This window comes from Galeopterus variegatus, unplaced genomic scaffold, assembly GCF_000696425.1.
Source record: "Galeopterus variegatus unplaced genomic scaffold, G_variegatus-3.0.2 Scaffold2672, whole genome shotgun sequence".
NCBI lineage: Eukaryota > Metazoa > Chordata > Mammalia > Dermoptera > Cynocephalidae > Galeopterus > Galeopterus variegatus.
Genome location: NW_007728783.1, coordinates 390,535 through 409,544, shown reverse-complemented (window position 1 = coordinate 409,544; position 19,010 = coordinate 390,535). Strand labels below are relative to the sequence as shown.

Below are 19,010 nucleotides of genomic sequence, written 5' to 3'. Positions count from 1 at the left end.
TTGATTAAAGCTACAGGCCTCAGATAACATTTAAGAGATTGGCTCATGTTTTTAAATGTCCCACTTGTTATTAGAAGTTGCCACAGGGAAACTTATGGTCAGGGTCATAATTTTTCTTAATCAGGTATCTGCCTAAAATAGTTGAGATGTTTAGTTTCTTACTGAGAAAAATTCTGGTCTTTGCAATAGTATGGCCTTGAAGTTTTAAGGGAATCTTTATCATTAGGACTCCTAGGCTACAAAGAGCATCCCTGTGGCCTGGATTCAATATCAAGACAACTTTGTTTGTTTTTTGGAATTGTCTTTTCATAGATCCTAAAGTTCTTTTGTCCTTGAGCTTACATTTTATTTTTTTCCCAGAAAAATTTAGTAGGTTTATTTATAATTGTATAAAGTTGAACTGCTAGGGCCGGCCCGTGGCTCACTTGGGAGAGTGTGATGCTGATAATACCAGGGCCGCCGGTTCGGATCCCTATATAGGGATGGCCGGTTAGCTCACTTGGGAGAGCGCGGTGCTGACAACACCATGTCAAGGGTTAAGATCCCCTTACCAGTCAGCTTTTAAAATAAATAAATAAATAAAGTTGAACTGCTGATACTTGTTCACTGGAACATTTTGTCTTGCATTAATGCTTTATTTCACCACATTTATATTAAAAATTCACCCACAAATGAAAAGGGAAAAACTGCCAATACTTGATTTCTGTTCCCTGTTTTTCCACTTGCAGTCACATACTTGATACCTTTTGACCCCATGGAAAGAATATGGAATGTTCAGAATTACCAATAACAGGAAGAAGAGAATTTTTTTTTTTTTTTTGGAGAATGAAATGTTTCTCATCATAATGGATTCTTAAGCATGTTCTCCACGTATGTGGCATGCTAGCTGGATGTCTTTTGGCATAATTGTTACACATTTGGTGTGGATAGCACATGGTTGGTGTCTCAAAAAGGCCAACCAGATAGGCCTCGCTTGCCTCCTGCAAAGCACAAGTAGCTGCACTCTGGAGGCACAGATCTGGTTTAAAGGCCTGAACAATTTCTCACACCACATGCTGGAAGGAAAGTTTGTAAATCAGAAGTTCAGTGGATTTCTGATAATGTCTGATTTCATAGAGTGCCGAAGTGCCAGGCCTGTAATGATGAGGTTCTTCATCCTTCTAGTAAAGGGCATTCTCTTGTGTGCAGCTTTTGGAGCCAGTTGTTTCCTGGGTGTTTTACCACTGGTTTCTTTGCAGGCAGTCCGTTTGTATAAGCCATAGTGTAGAAACCTCCTGACTTACCCACTTCTCTTGCTGGAGTTCCAGGAACTAGAGATGGCACTGGCATTACAGAGTGACAGCAGCACGGTGCATTTATGTTTTTTTTCCTTCATTCCTGGTGTGCCAAGTTTTGTTGTATTATCATTTCTCTTCTTTTTGACAGACTTTCTTTGGCCATTCTTTTAGAGCAGTTCTGCTGCAATGAATTCTCTTAGTTTTCCTTCATCTGAGAATGTCTTTATTTCATCTTCATTCCTGAAAGATGTTTTCTCTGGATATAGAATTCTGTACTTACAGTTCTTTCATTCAGCACTTTAAAAATGTTGTTCCACTTCATTTGAATCATTGTTCCCTTAGTAATGAATGCCTCATTTTACTCTGGTTGCTTTCAAGATTTTTTCTTTGCCTTTTAGATTTCAGCTGTTAGATTACGATAAATCCAGGAGGGAATTTTGTTGTGTTTATCCTGTTTGGGGATTACTGAGCCTCTTGAATCTATTGGTTTATGTCTTTAGTCAAATTTGTGAAGTTTTCAGCCGCTATTTTTTCATATATTTCACTACACTCTTTCTCCTCCTCCTCTTTCTGGAACTCTGGCCTGAATATTAGGCTTTTTGGTATTTTTCTATAGATTCTTGATGATCTGTTCTTTTTTTTTTTCCCAATTATTTTTCTCTTTATTGTTTAGATTCATTATTCATATTTGATGTTTCTTTTGATCTATCTTCAAAATCAACGACTCTTTCCTCTATTATTTCTGTTCTGCTATTGAACCCATCAAGTGAGTGTTTATATTTTGGTTGTTATGTTTTTCAGTTCTAATATTTCCATTTGATTCTTCTTTATAACCTCTATTTCTTTGCTGAGACATTCTGTCTTTCCATTAGTTTCAAGAGTGTTTACCCTATCTCGTTGGAGCATGTTTATAATATCTGCTTTAAGGTTGTTGTCAGGCACTTAATTCCAACATCTGTGTCATCATGTTGTTTTGACTGTTCATCTCTTTTCCCCTGCAAATTGAAATTATTTTGGTTCTTTATATGCCAAGTCATTTGAGATTGTATCCTGGAAATGTTGAATGTTATATCATGAGGCTCTAGGTCTTGTTTAAATGCTAAGGTGAATGTTGACTTTTTTTGTTTTAAACAAATATTTGACCTGGTTAGTTTCAACTTGCAAGTTCTGTTCAGCCTTCTGTGGGTGGGGCTCCCAAAGTCATTTCAGTTTTTGGAGTCTTTGCAGTGCTATTTAGATCTGCCCTGCATGTGCCCAGAAACTCATCTGGGACTTGGCTGGTGGCTATTCTTATAGTTCAGAATGACCTTATTGTTAGGAGGATACATACTGAATTATTTTAGGTGTGATGAGTCATGATGAGAACTTTTCAAATTGTTCCATTTATTATAAAGGATATTTTAAAGGATACAAATAAACAGCCAGACAAAAAGATACATAGGGTGAAGTCCAGAAGGGTCCTGAGTGCAGGAGCTTCTGTTCCCATGGACTTGGGGTGCGCCACCCTCTCAGCATACTGAGTTGAGCTATCCAGAAGCTCCCAGTACCATGTTTTTATGCAATGACAATATTAGCATGTGACAGCATTCTTCTCAAAATTGTCCAGAGTGGCTTCCCTCTTTATAGTAGAAATCGATTTAATATTTACCAGAGATTTATTAAGCGTCCGTTTTATATGTCTGTAAAAACATTTTATATGTCTATAAAGGCATTGTGCCAGTGCTGGGGATACAGGAGTTGGTAAGATGGAGAGAGTGCCTACCCTCATGGGGCTTGGAGAAGGCTGTATATAGCGAACTGGGTTTCAGTTTGACACAAGGCCTTTTCTGGTTGAAGTACAGGTCTGTGCAAGGAGTCTGGGAAGAAAATAGGATGGTGGGGTTTTACTTAACATAAAAGTAATATATGTTAATTTTAGAAAAGCCAAAAATTGCAGAAAAACTAAAATATCACTTTTAATTTACCACTTAATTGCCATTAACACTTTGGAGTATATAGTCCCATACGTTTTATACACATATATGTATGTTTTTTCTTTGAGGTATAGTTTACGTACAGTAAAATGCAGAGATCTTAAGTGGAGTTGGTAAGTTTTGTCAAATGCGTACACTCACATAACCTCACCCCAGTCAAGATGTGGAACATTGCTATCACCTCATGAAGCTCCCTCATGCCCTTTTCCAGTAAATTCACTTCTTCCAGAAACAACCACTGTTATGATTTCTGTTGTCATGGATTAGTTTTGCTTGTTCTTTAATGTCTTATAAGTAGAATTATTCAGTACAGTTGTTCTTCTTTGTCCACGAGGATTGATTCCTGGAACCCAGCAGATATCAGAATCTGTGGAAGCTCAAGTCCCTTATATAAAATTGCATAGTATTTGCATATAACCTATGTACACCCTCCCTTATATTTTAAATCATCTCTAGGTTACTTATAATACCTAATATAATGTAAATGCCATGTAAATAGTTATATTTTAAAAATTCATATTATTTTCTCTTTTTGTATTATTTTTATTGTTTTTCTTTTTCCAAATATTTTCAATCTGTGTTTATTTGAATTCGCATATGCAGAACCCTTGGATACATAGGGCTGACTCTATGTACACTTTTGTCTTTGGCTTCTTTTGCATATTTTTTTATTTTAACTTTTTAATAGATAATACATTTAGAAGGTTCTAAATTTTAAAGGTGGAAAGGATGTGCGGTGAAGAGTTTCCTTATCACTGCTCTCCCACCAACCACCTGCTCCTCTTTAGAGGCAAGGAATGTTTCTAGTTTCTTTGTATCCTTCCAGAGATTGTATGTATGTCCATATGTATATATTCTTATACCTATCTTTTTCACAAATAGCATAGCATGCACATTGTTGTGTACCTTTTTTAAAACTTAAAGACGTAATGGTTCCATATGAATACCTAAAAAAGCTTCCTAGTCACATATATGGCTTACTTATTGCTCATAGTATTCTATTTATCCAATGAGCCCCATGTTATTGGACTTTTAGTCTGTTGCCAATCCTTTGCTACTCCAAACATACCTCAGTTAAAACTCTATGCACTAATTATTTCTCATGAGTATGAGTGTATTGTTATTACACCATTTCAGGAGGGACATATTGTCTGGTTGTTTCTTTTTTGTGTGGTGTTAAGCTTGATCAACGGGTTCAGCTGTGGTCACCATGATTCATTGTTTATAGAGTTCCCATTTATAGAGTTCTTTATATTTTTCCCCAGCCTTTTGCCTAAGTTTTAGTAGCCATTGACGATCATTGTCTAGACCCATTATTTTGTCAGCGGTTGCAAAATGAGGATATTCTAATTTTGTCATTTGGCACAATTAGAATTCTGCATTTATTAGTTGGAATTCTTCTGTAAAGAACTGTGGTTGATTATGTAGCTAAATTCATAATTATTTCCTTAGGATGGGCTCCTAGAAATGGAATTGTGTGGGCGTAGGGTTTCTGTTCTTGAAGGCTTTTTATAAATATTGCCAGATTGCTCTTAAAGATGTAATATCAGTAAACACCTCTACCATTGTTATACGAGTGAAACACTGTTCGTAACTTGTAGAGATAGTGAAGAGAATTGGATGCCCGAGAGAGAGACCAACATAGTAAACGTCTTTGTCCATCAGAACTGTCATTCCTTGACATTTTCTATTAGATAGTGCTAATAATGGGTATTGGGGTAAATATAGTGTGTCATTGGAAATACTGTTCTGTGTTTTCCAATCTGTGTGCACTGAACATTTATTCATATTGAAATTAGAAGGACAATTAGATAATTTTGTTAGAAAAAAAGCACGACTTCATTTTTATAATATTTGACTATGTTTATTAACCATGTTTCAAAATATAATAGCCCTTTTAGCTTAAACAATTATAAAACTCTAATGTTTTTCTATTTTTTTCTTTGCAGTGATATTTCTGAGGGCAAACCACTGGAAGTAGAGATGGCAGGGATAGAATACATGAATGATGATCCTGGCATGGTGGATGTTCTTTATGCCAAAGTTCATATGAAAGATGGCTCCAACAGGTATATTTCTGGAATACTCCTTTGTTTCAACTGAGAGGTACTTAAAAGCATCCCTGGAACTTCAATTTATTTTGATTCCCTTTCTTTGAGATCTTATTATTGTAAAGAATGTGTCAGTTCTTTCTTCCTTTTTTTAAAATAGTAAGCTAATATCTTGAAAGAGGAATTTGTTGTAGGAAAAAGTATGTATCAGACGTTTTATCTAATAACTATTAAGTTACTTGAATAGTGGGTATTGTTAGCAACAATCTAGTCTTTGTGGAACTCAGTGTTGCTTTCATGTTTTCCAGGATAATAGGAGGCAGAAAGGATGGCATTTTAGGATGTGAGTTTCAAATGTGATGTAACGTAGATGTAGTGAGAATACCAGGACAAAATGGGAATGAAAACGTTACCAACTTTGTAGGAATATTAAGATTAAATTAATCTATGTAAAATGATTAGAACAGTGCCTGATACATACTTACATCATCAAAACATCAAAAAATGTTTAGTCTCTTTAGATTTTGTTATTACCACACTTAGATCACTTTTACGGATTCTCAGTCCAAGCAATTTCTAAGGCTGTTCTAGGCATTTAGAGCCATTTCCAAAGGTAGTGCCCCTTATTAGTTGACTCAAGGCCTCTGGTGAGTAGAGAAAGCCCAAGTTGAATTGGAAGTTTATTTTTTTGTGGTCTTTTCATTTAGGTCAAGGTAGAACAGGGCTCACACTGAATCAGTAAACTCTCTGGAGAATATCTGAGTCTCTAGGCAGGCCCCAAATTTATTTGCTTTCCTACAGGATCTCTTACAAGATTTCTGTTATGCTAATTCTAATTGATAATCCCAACTATCTCTTACCTCAATTCAATTGGAAATGAATTTGGATGGGAAGGAATTAAAAATGGTATAGAATCTGTTTTTTTGTGTTCTTTGCCAGATTTTTCTCTTCTAAAGAGCATTCTGATGACTGTACCTTAAAAACCAGGGGTACATTGTTACTTAACAGGAGATCATATACTAGGACATCTAACTATCCAAGTGCCTTCACAGCATTGTAGAACTACTATGTATGGAGCAGATGATTTTTCAGCTTTGTGAATAGAAACAGTGAGTGATCTGAGAAATTCTCAAACTTTTTAGTCTCATAATCTCTTTAAATTCTTAAAAATTATTGAGAACCCCAAAGAGCTTTTGTTTATTGGGTTATATCTGTCAATATTTACCTTATTAGAAATTAAAACTGAGAAATGTAGTATTTGTTAATTCATTTGAAAATAATAGCAATAAAATCATTTCTTGTTTACACAAGTAATATATTTTTCATGAAAAATCACTCTATTTTCCAAACCAAAAAAATCTAGTGAGAAAATAGGCAAGGCTTCACATTTTTGTAAATTTCTGTAATAGAAGACAACTGGCTTCTCATATCTGCTTCTGCACTCAGTCTATTGTAGTACATTGTTTTGAATGAAGTATATAAGAAAATCTGGCCTTACACAAATACGTAGTTGGGAAAGAAAAGAGTACATTAATGACCTTTTCAGAAAATTGTGGACATTTGATACTACACTACAACTTGACAAGTCATAGTGTCTTAAAGGTTAGTTGCAATGCAGAATCTGAAACCATATCAATGAATGTTTTGTGCTATGTTACATGAAAATCCATTGGTTTGTCTTGCATTTTGACTGAATCTTTAACCCGTGCACAATTTTGTAGCATTGGTTATTTAGAAGATACTGGTTCACTGAGTTACACATATCTTCCAATGTTGACACATTTCATTATTAAAATGCAATATTAAAAACATGTTAATATAACTACCAATTTCATTAAAATCTTTTAAGTATTGGGAAGCTGTCAAACTCATGGTGGCAGATATGCATTTTCCAAAATTCTGATTTTCACTTGAAAGTTCAGATTTTATTATTGGCAAAAAATACTGACATGTTTTCCTTGAAGTTTTTTTTTGAGAAAATTTCTGCCAAATAGCCAAGTCTGAATAACCATAATTTGTCTGTCAGTTGTTCTTTCAAGTAAAAATGGTGTTCCATGGAGCAGTTCATGTGAGGAGTTCCATGTGAGGCTAGTTCAGCTCACAACTCAGACAGCTCACAAGTGCTTTTCTTTCAGACAGCTGTATACTTCAGTGTACAGCCCAAGTGCTTTATACATACTGCTAATTTCATCATACAGAATATTTAAAAGATGTGTATTTAAGAGCTGAGATTTAATAAAATTTATCATTCTTACTACTTCACAAGGATAAAGGAAACTGGCTTTTGAAAAGCTGGGGCCGGCCGGGTGGCGCACTGCTATAGTGCGCCGCTTGGGAAGTGCGGTGGCGCTCCCGCCGAGGGTTCGGATCCCACATACAGACCGGCCGCTCACTGGCTGAGCGAGGGGCGGGAGCAACACCGAGGGTTGCGATCCCGTTGCTGGTCCCGGTCCGGTACGGGCGCGACACTGAGGGTTGCGATCCGTTGCCGGTCACGAAAAAAGACAAAAAGGAAAAAAATAAAAAATAAAAATAAATAAAAAGCTAGTGAGTGTATAGTGAAGAATATACTTCTACTAGTAGTACAGTTTGCTGCCACTGCTATAATTTATGTCAAGGTGCCAGCATTTTTACCCACTGTTGCTTTTGCACCATCCACGCAAATGTCATCCCAGTGAAAAAGGCAAATAATATTATATAACCATTATAAAAATAGTTTTGACCTCATGGCCTCCCTGAAAGAGTCTTGGATCTCCAGATGTCTATAGACCACATTGTGAGAACCTCTGGCATAAGTAAGATTTTATTTCATTTAGGATTGCATAGTTTCCCGGGAAATTATAATTAACTTTTGATTAGCACTTACTCTTGTCTTTCACTGTGCTTAGATTGTATTATCTCCATTTAATCTTTGCAGTGTTTGTATAAGATAGATACCATGTCCATCTTGTAGATCAGGGAAATTCAGAGAGCTTAAATAATTTGGCGAAGGTACACATAAATAGCAAAGCCATGTCATAACAGATTTTTAGTGTGTGTTTGCTAGGTTGAATAGGATAGACTATGTTCCAATTCTTACTCCTAGAATAAAATGGAAAATTTTGATCCATTTTTTTTGAAAGTGGTAAAATTCACATAACATAAAATTCATCATTTTAACCATTTTAAATTGTATAATTCAGTGGCATTTAGTACATTAACAACCATTATTTACCCAGCATTTAGTACATTCTGCAAACCATTATTGCTGTCTAGTTCCAGAACATTTTTATCACCCTGAAAGGAAATCCATACCCATTAAAATGCAGTTACTCCCCATATCACCTCCTCAGCTCCCGGCAACCACTAATCTCTGTCTCTATGGATTTGCCTATTGTGGATATTTGTATAAATGAAATCATACAATATGTGGTCTTTTGTGTCTGGCTTCTTTCACTTAGCATAATATTTTCAAGGTTCATGCATGTTGTAGCGTGTGTCAGTACTTTATTCCTTTTTATGACTGAATAACAAATAGCTCATGTATGGAGATACCACATTTTGTTTATCCATTCATCATTTTGACGGACACTTGTGTTGTTTCTACCTGTTGGCTATTGTGAATAGAGCTGTATTCAATTCTTTTGGGCTGATTTTTTAAATGTATTAAAGTCATGGCTTTTTATTCCTTGATCAACCATATAATATCACAGTGTGTCATGGCCACTCAGCCTGACCTCTGTTAGTTTCCGTATCCTTTGAGATGGAATTTATTTAATTTTTGTTAGTGCTATTGTTGATGCTGCTGCTGTTAGATTGCATAGTTTCTGGGGAAATTACAACTAACTCTTGGTTAGCACTTACTCTTGCCTGGTATTGTGTTTAGATTGTATTATCTCCATTTAGTCTTCGCTACATCTATATGAGGTAGATACTATTATGCAACTATGCAATTTAAACCTTGCTATTGTAAAACTACAATCTGTGCTAGCCTTAGACATACAGTTAACATGAAACCATGTGGAAAATTACATGAGATTTCAATGTTTCATCAAAATAGTGAATTTTTCTTAAATCTAGGGCTTTAATTCTGTTTTAACATACATATGACACAAACTCCACAGTTTTGGTTTATACTATCCTTAGTGGCTCCCAGAGGGGAAAAGAGTGGTCATTGGGAAAGGATGATAAAGTCATTTCCTTAAGTGTTTTCACTGGATATGTTTACCTTTTGCTTTAACAGTTAGTCCCTTGGTTCTATAGGTCTTCATGTATAGAAAATAGCAGCTTTGAGATTGAAAGAAAATAAGAGGTATAGAAACTCAATGTCTTTCAAAGACTGTGCTCAGACATAGTTTGTCCCCACACAAATGGAAGGGTAAGGGCTCAGAAGGTGAATACACCCTGTATTTTCCCACAAATCCAGTCCTACACATTTTGTACACTTCCTGTTGTCAAGACTTTGTAAGTTAAAAAGTCTTGTGAAATGTACACTGAATTGAATTCACTAATGTGATTTTGTTAGTCTGATTCTGTTGCTTATAATAAAATACACAGAACTGGGTAATTATTAAGAAAACAAAATTTATTGCTTACAGTTTTGGAGGCTTACAGTTTCCACAGTGCAGGGAACACATCTGGTGAGGGTCTTGGTGGTGGTGACAGTGACCCAGTGGTCTCAAATTGCAGAAAATGGTCAAGCAGAGAGCAAAACTCTTCATGTGCTTTCCTTTTAAATTCCTCAGAGCCATGCCCCTGACCACCATTATTAATCCATTTGCTATGTGGCATGGTCCTACACAATCTAATGACCTCTTCCAGGCCCCACCTTTAATTACCATAATAGGATTTCCCACCCTCAACAGTTAACAGTGGAGATTAAGCCTCAGTGAGGTGGGGAGGTTGGGGCATCCAATCTACAACAGTGATCAACCAAGAATATTTTTGAGAAATTCCCATCTCTCTTACAGCTCTGTTTTCTCTTTTCTATGTCCATTCCTCTTCACAAGAAGAGCCATGTTTGTGTTATTTCAAAAAAGATTTGTAGATTCCCCTCCCCAACTTTGCTGTATCTAAAGGACTTATTCACCTCTTTTAATTCAATCTGAAAACTATTTGAATGCCTCCTTTGTGCAAGGTATTTTGCAAGGCTGTGCAAATTAATACAGAAGTGAGTAAGACAAGGCCCTGATTTTAAGCAGCATTCAATCTTTTGTTTCTTTATGTGAAAAGACAACTCAATACAAGAGATGTGGAGAAGCAGCCATGTTGTAATAAAAATACACTCAACTTTCTTTGTATGCTTTCATATATTTTACATTAAAGATTTCCGTTAAGTGATTGAATATGAAATGCCTGACTTTTAAAAGGATGGAACCATTTAAATCAGATTTTTCCTCTGCGAAGTAGAAAAAAGAAGAAAAGGAACAGTTCAATCCAAAAATGGGTAAACAGCATGGAAAAAAGTGGAATGAGTAGAAATTAAAAAGTAAGATGGTGTGAAGTCCAGACATACAATAATTATATGTTAATAGAATCAACTTGTCAGTTAAGATATCCCAAGATTAGATGCAAACAAAATTTAGTTATATGCTTTTTATAAAAGACACATCTACAGCACATGTTGAAATAGTACAAAGCTCTGTTAATTGTTTCTTTTGCTGTGCAGAAGCTTTTTAGTTTGATATAATCCCATTTGTTTATTTTTCCTTTGGTTGCCCGTGCTTTTGGGGTTGTATTCATGAAGTCTGTGTCCAGCCCTATTTGCTGAAGTGTTTCTCCTATGTTTTCTTTAATAAGTTTTATTGTTTCAGAGTGTATATTTAAATCTTTAATCCATTTTGAGGTGATTTTAGTATGTGGTGAGAGGTATGGGTCTAGTTTCATTCTCCTGCATATGGATATCCAGTTCTCCCAGCACCATTTGCTGAAGAGGCAGTCCCGACCCCAGTGAATAGGCTTGGTGCCTTTGTCAAAGATCAGATGGCCATAAGTGTGTGGGTTGATTTCTGAATTCTCTATTCTGTTCCATTGATCAATGTGTCTGTTTTTATACCAGTACCATGCTGTTTTGGTTATTATAGCTTTGTAGTATAGTTTAAAGTCAGGTAGTGTTATGCCTCCAGCTTTATTTTTTTTGCTCAGCATTGCTTTGGCTATGCGAGGTCTTTTGTTATTCCATACAAATGTCTGGAGAGTTCTTTCCATTTCTGAGAGAAATGTCATTGGAATTTTGATGGGGATTGCATTGAATTTATATATCACTTTGAGCAGTATGGCCATTTTCACTATGTTGATTCTTCCAATCCAAGAACATGGGATATCTTTCCATCTTCTTGTATCCTCTCTAATTTCTCTCAGCAGTGGTTTGTAGTTCTCATTATAGAGACTTTTCACATCCTTGGTTAGCTCAATTCCTAGGTATTTTATTTTTTTGGTGGCTATTGTAAATGGGCAGGCTTTCTTGATTTCTCTTTCTGCATGTTCACTATTGGTGAATAGAAATGCTACCGATTTTTGTGTGTTGATTTTGTATCCTGCTACTGTGCTGAACTCATTTATCACCTCCAAGAGTTTTTTTGTAGATACTTTAGGCTGTTCGATATATAGGATCATGTCATCTGCAAACAGAGACAGTTTGACTTCATCTTTTCCAATCTGGATGCCCTTTATTGCCTTCTCCTCTCTGATTGCTCTGGCTAGTACTTCCAACACTATGTTGAATAGGAGTGGTGAGAGTGGGCATCCTTGTCTGGTTCCTGTTCTTAAAGGAAAAGCTTTCAGCTTTTCCCCATTCAGGATGATATTGGCAGTGGATTTATCATATATGGCTTTAATTATGTTGAGATACTTTCCGTCTATACCTAACTTATAGAGGGTCTTCGTCATGAATGATTGTTGAATTTTATCAAATGCTGTTTCAGCATCAATGGAGATGATCATATGGTCCTTGTGTTTGATTTTATTAATATGGTGTATCACAGACCTAACAGAATTAATATTGCACATATAGGCTTAAAGAAAAAAATGCATTATTAGCAATAGAGAGGGCTATTATATATGATAAAAAGTCCAATTTACCAGTGAGCTATAACAATTCTAAACTTGTATGAACCTAATAGAACAGCCTCAAAGTAGATTAAGCAAAATTTGTATAATTAATTTTTTATTAGGGAGCAATGGAGAAATTCATCATCATAGGAGGAAATTGCAACATACCTCTCAATTGGTAGGTCACGCAGGTGTAAAATCAGTAAAGGTACAGAATATCTTAACAAGCCTCATCTAATAGTTGTTTCTGGAGTTATATCGCTGGCAGTTAGAGAATTCATATTCTTTTCAGGCAACAGAACAGTTGAAAAAAATTGATTACATACTGGATCATAAAGTAAGGCTTAATACATTTCAGTGAGTTGGTATCTTATGATCATATTTTCTTTTTTCTTTTGGCAATTGGCCGGTATGAGGATTCGAACCCTTGACCTTAGTGTTATAACACTCCACTCTAAGCAACCGAGCTAAGTGCCCAGCCCCACAGATCATGTTTTTTGACCAGAGATAAAACAAAGCTACCTAAAATTACCAAGTTATTAGAAATAATAAGAGTTTAGTAAGGTGGTTTTCTATATCAGTATTATAAAATCAATTGCTTTTCTTTGTACCAACAATAGAGAACATCCTTTAAAAGAAAACACCATCCATTTACAGTAGCAACAAAAATTATAAGGTTATTAGGAATAAATATGACAAAGCATGTGCAGGACCTTTTTGCAGATAATTATAAATAAATTGAGAGACTGTCCATTTTCAACAGTAGGTGGAGGGGAACAACTGGCTGGTACGGGGACTGAACTCTGGATCTTGAATTCCACGTTCTAACCAACTGAACTAACCAGCCAGCCCTTAGACGATTTAAAAAAAAAAATTTTTTTTTAAAAATTATATTATTACACAGAAATTTTTTTTCAATTGTAATTTTGTTTTGGCAGCTGGCTGGTACAGGGATCTGAACCCTTGATGTTGGTGTTATCAACACCACACTGTAATAGATTCAGTTTTATAAAGATGTCAATTGTCCCCAGATGCTTCTATGTAAATTTAATGTACTTATGTACTACATATGTAATCGAAATGAGGGGTCAGGAATAGGAGGAGAAGGTGTACATTTAAAAGCCATTACTATAGTCCAGGTAAGAAGCAAAGCAGGCCTAAACTAGAGCACGAGCAGTAAGAATCAATACATGGATGCAGGAATGCTAAAATCTGCTGGATTTGGCAATTTTCTGAAATTGGAGAGTGGGAGTAAGATGAGTATGATCCACCATGACTAAGGTGGTTCATCTCAGGAATGCAAGATGAATTAGGACCAGGAAATCTAATAATAAATATCCTACTTGATAGGTCAAATTAAAAAATAATATCTAAATACATGCCTAAAAGACTTGGGATAAAATTCAAACCTTTTCTTATTAGAAGCTTTTGGAAAATAGAATGCCCAATATGATAAATATCTATTTTAAAGGAATAATCAACAATCATATTGAATGGCAATATACTATTACATTACAATCAGAAAGAACCTAAGGTTGCCTACGATAACCATTAATATTAAACACATTATTAAAGTCCTCACTAATACCTAAGCTATAAAAACAGAGACACTTAAAAAGACAAAGTTATTATTTTCATATAATATAAGTCTACTAAAAATACATTAAAGAGCTTTAAAATTGATAAGGGATCAGTAAACGTGCTAACAAGCGACTGGACAAAAGATAAATACCCCAAAATACATAGTTTAGTACTTACAAAAAACCAGGTACTGTATTAGACACCATAAGGGACACAGAAATGGGTAAAATGAGCTGGTGGAGTCCAGCAGTGTAGTGGTGTTTACGACTAATTGACCGCAACCAGTTATAGCAGTTACAGATTTCTTTGTTCCTTCTCCACTCCCGCTGCTCTGCTTGACTAGCCTGAAAAAATAAAGGGGTGGGGGGAGTGGCTCTTACTTTGAGGAGTTTAAATCTAATTAAGATTTAATCTATTAAAAGAAAGACTAATTTTAAAAGTAGAAAAAAATTAAGTAGATGTTTGATAAGTGACATGAGAAGGTCACTGCTGGTAAAAGTATAAATTAGGACAACTTTCCAGAAAACAAGTTGACCCTTTATTCCAAAAATTTTATTTTATATTTCTTGGACTTGCTAATTCTCCCTATAGGAATTTATCCAATGGAATTAATAAGACATGTGGCCAAGTATTGCTATATGAAAATATGTTATAGTATCATATATAATGCTAAATACTGGCAACAATTTAAATAGTCATCAAAATCAGATTGGTGGGAAATAAACTATAGAACATCAATAGAATAGAGAATGCAACGGATTGACTAAAAATTATGCCTCAGGAAAATGTTCACTATAGCATATTATATGATAAAAGGAGATTACAAAACAATTTGTAAATATACAATTGTAAGAGAGAAATAAGTCAGTCTGTGTATATCAAAATCTTATCAGTAGTTATTTCTGGATAGCAAAGAATTTATTTTCTTTCAGCTTATTATTTATTTATTTATTTATTTTTAACAATGTTGGTATAACAGGCAAATGTTATGCTTAAGTAAAAATCTTATCAGTAGTTATTTCTGGATAGCAAAGAATTTATTTTCTTTCAGCTTATTATTTATTTATTTATTTATTTATTTTTAACAATGTTGGTATAACAGGCAAATGTTATGCTTAAGTATACCTACCGTACTTGGCCAGGTAAAGGTCAGTAGTAATTAGTATGTGCTTGGAAGTGGTAGAATTATAGTTTGACCCAACTCTGATTGTAAAGCCTGCGCTCATGAGAGGGCAGAAAAAGGACATTAAGAATAAGTGAGTATGGTCTACTCTTTTGAGCAGTTTGGTGAGAAGAAAAAGTATATGTATGTATGCATTAGAGTTAAATTCCACAGTTCTGCAGCATAGAGTAACCGTACATAGTTTGCCATCTTCCTTTCACAGCCAGACTTTTTTTCATTTTTCTCTTATAAAAGGAAAACCTTACAGTTGGTAAAGTGAAAATTAAATGGCTTGTTTCCCCCTTGCTCTGACTGTCCCAGTTTTCTTCCCCAGAGCGAATACTGCTGAGAATCATTGTCTATGCATATTATTTTACACAAATGAGATCACATTACTTATATTCTGCAGTTCATTCTTCTCATGAAATATAACGTAGACATTACTTTAACGTCAGTGTATATAGGTATTATGAAATACTACTATATCAGTCTTTTGAAGCTATAGCCTATGTACCATAGGACTTCTTTGCTTAAAAATCTCCCATCATTTCACATCATCTCTTGAATTAATAATCCTCATTCACAGTCTTCCAGTATGACACCAACTTAATTTTTGATCTTTATCTCACACTACCTTGTACCTGCCCCAGGTCCCAGCTTACTTCACTGCTTTTTGGTGATCCTTTGTGTCTTTGTTATTATTGTTTCTTGTGACTAAAATTTCCATCATACTATTCCTTATCATTTGTGTTCAAATGCTGTCGATTTCCTTCTTGCCATCCTTTCTTCTTCTTTTTCTCAGGCAGACTATAAGATTCTTGGTGGCAGTGAGTATGTGTTTTTCAGTTTCATATATCCAGTGCCTTTTATAATGCATGGTTTATGTGTAGATGTTCAGTGAATGTTTGTTATTTAAGTCATTTATTCATTTAACTGATATACATAGATGCATTGAGTGCAGATAGCTTCTTGTCCTACGCCCATCCTCTTTGTAGCCTATTCCGGTCCTAACCCAACTATAATCTCTTCCACTTTTATCTTGTTATTATTTATTTATTTTTGGCAGGTGGCCAGTAGAGGGATCAAACCTGGACCTTGGTGTTATCAGCACCACACTCTAACCAACTGAGCTAACCGGCCAGTCCTTCTACTTTTAAATTACCCAAAGCACTTTGTATTGCTGTGTCATTACTAAAGTCTACTTTCTAGTCTATATAAAAATAAAAACAAAAATTTTGTTGTCTTAATAGATTGTAGGTCTATTAATAACAAGGACTATGCTTGCTTAGTTTTTTATTCTTGTAGTGACTAGCATGATGTCTGTATACAGTAAGAACTCGGGAATATGAATTGAATTGAACTGAATTAAATTGGGGGAGGGGAGAAGCCCAAGCAAAAGCCTGCAATTTGTACTTTCTAGGGAGTTTGTACAAACTCTGTGTCTGTAAAGATAGCTCTGGAATGTTTGGGCTTTGTAGCACTTACAGGCCTTTAAATAAGAGCTTTGGTTTAAAGCATTGATAACTGGCCTGTGTTTTCAAACCCAAAGTACTCTCTAAATGATAAAGCTGCTTAAGAATAACTTATTTTTTTATAGCAACCTATACTATTTTCATTTGCTTATGAAGAAGCAAAGGCATAGAGAAAGAAGCATTGTGAGTCATGTATAATCAAACAGAAAAGGATCAATGAAATAAGAATTGAAAGAATATACTGTTAGAAATATAGTGATGTGTTGTCAAATACAGTATCTTTGACATTAGTCTGAAATTTAGTGATAATGCCCAGGTACCCTTAAGTTCTCTTAATAGAATTTCAAAAATATTGGTCATCTATGAATTCACGCATGCATGCTTGCAACAACTCTTTATTGAGCACCAGTTATGTGTCAATTATACATTAATTTAGGTGCAGAGATAAAGTGAATGAGACAGAGAGGCAGACTTCATGGAGTGCACAGTGAATTGGTAACAGAGCAGAACTGGTTGCCAGGAGACGTGGATTCTAGTTCCTCTGTCACTGACTTTGAGCAACTTGACCTGTCTGTGCATCATTTCTTCCTATGTAAAAAGAGCAGTTAGACTAGAACGTTTTAAAGGACTTTAGTTTTTTCAAAGTTCTAAGTCTGTAAATCAGCAGAAATTCTACTTTTCCAGAAAGACAAGGCTGGAAACTTTTTTTTTTTTTCATGTGGTCTATTCAGTTTCCTTATGCTATTATTTCTTGCACTGTTTCTGTATAGCTGAACTCCTCGTCCACTTTTTTTTCTTTAATAGAATATAGAGAAAAGTGAGGCATCATTCTGTTGTGATTTGTAATTGAGGTGGATTTTGTAGCACACGGTATGTTCAGACTTAAGTTATGCTGTAATGCTGTAATATTTAGAAATATTCCAAAATTTAATGGTTCTGTGATGGAATTAATCAGAAACTTTTAAATCCAGTATGTCTTAATTTTGTTTTTAATTGGATGTTCATTATTATAAATCATAATTATTCTTTGTGTCCCTTATGCAATTTCTCCCTAACTCCATCTCCCTGTCCCCCTCTCCTTTTGAAAGTTCAGTGTATTATTGTGGTCTGTCTTTCTTTCCTTCCTTCCTTCTTTTTTTTTTTTTCCCTTTATTTTATTCATTGAATGAAAATTGATGACACATATTTTGGTGGTTTTACATTGAGATATGTTGATCAAATTAGTATTACTAGCATACATGTTGTTAGAAATCGTAATTATCCTTTATCCCCCTTGTCCAATCTCTCCCCATCCTCCTCTGCCTCTCCCTCTCCCCTCTAATTACCCTAGATTTCTTCTCTCCTTCTGAAGAGATAATGGTTACTCTCTTGATTCAGCCTTGGTGTTATCAGCACTGCACTCTCCCGAGTGAGCCAGGGACCGGTCTCCCTTCCTTCCTTCTTTCTTTTTTCTTTTCTTTTCTTTCTTTCCTTTTTTCCTTTCCTTCTACTTATGGGTGAGGACATGTGGTATTTCTCTTTCTGTGCCTGACTTATTTCACTTAACGTAATTCTCTCCAACCTCATCCATGTTGCTGCGAATGGCATAATTTCATTCTTTTTTATAGCTGAGTGGTATTCCATTATGTACGTATGCCACATTTTCCTTATCCAGTCATCTGTCAATGGACATTTAGGTTGGTTCCAACTCTTGGCTATTGTGGATAGATCAGTAATAAACATGGGAGTGCAGGTATCCCTTCGACATAACTGATTTCCGTTCCTTTGGGTATATATACCCAGTAGTGGGATTGGTGGATAGTATGGTAGTTGTTTGAGAAACCTCCACACTGTTTTCTATAATGGCTGTACTAATTTACAGTCCCACCAACAGTGTAGGAGGGTTCCCCTTTCTCCACATCCTCACCAGCATTCGTTATTTGTTATAATCTTTTATTACTTGTCCTAAGCAATTGAAAGATTGAATACCAAACCTTTTGCTGAATGTTTGTCTGTGAATGGTGAGCTTACGTTTTCCTTTTTATGCTTTTCTGCACTTTCCATATTCTCAATAATGAACATGTGTTATTTTTGTAATCAGAAAAAAGAAATTAAGACAATTCTATAAGGAAGCACAACATCTGTCTTACCTGGTTTCCATGCCTTTAGTTTTTCCCTGTGTTTCTTCTTAAAAGCCCTCACTGTTTCCTATGGCTTGCCAAACAAGAGCCCAACCCTGCCTGACTCACAGGGGTCTTCACAGCTCGGCTTCCGACTGCCTTTCCTTTTGATTGCTGCCCTTCCCTCACTACAGAATTTCTCAAGAATCCTTGAATGTGTTGTCTTTTTTGATATTCAGTTTTTTGATTGCTCAGGACAAAAATTCTTTTAGAATCACCTTCCCTCTTGACTCCCATATATCAGGGAATCTACCACCTCCCACCCACAACCTGGGTGGCTTCTGACAGCCTCCTCACTTCCTTCCT

General features: G+C 35.4%; 1 protein-coding gene and 1 non-coding gene across 3 annotated transcripts in view; one reads left to right on the top strand and one right to left on the bottom strand.

The window, feature by feature from the left end:
• LOC103598575 (activating signal cointegrator 1 complex subunit 1) overlaps positions 1–19,010 on the top strand; it is a 76,965-nt gene that overhangs the window by 4,118 nt on the left and 53,837 nt on the right. For both annotated transcript variants that reach the window (XM_008582591.1, XM_008582590.1), the window contains exon 2: positions 5,200–5,319. In XM_008582591.1, coding sequence (XP_008580813.1) covers positions 5,200–5,319 — 120 coding nt within the window. The remainder of the gene's footprint in view (positions 1–5,199; positions 5,320–19,010) is intronic.
• Positions 16,141–16,213, bottom strand: TRNAI-GAU. The gene has a single exon. It is a non-coding gene; the product is annotated as a tRNA-Ile (tRNA).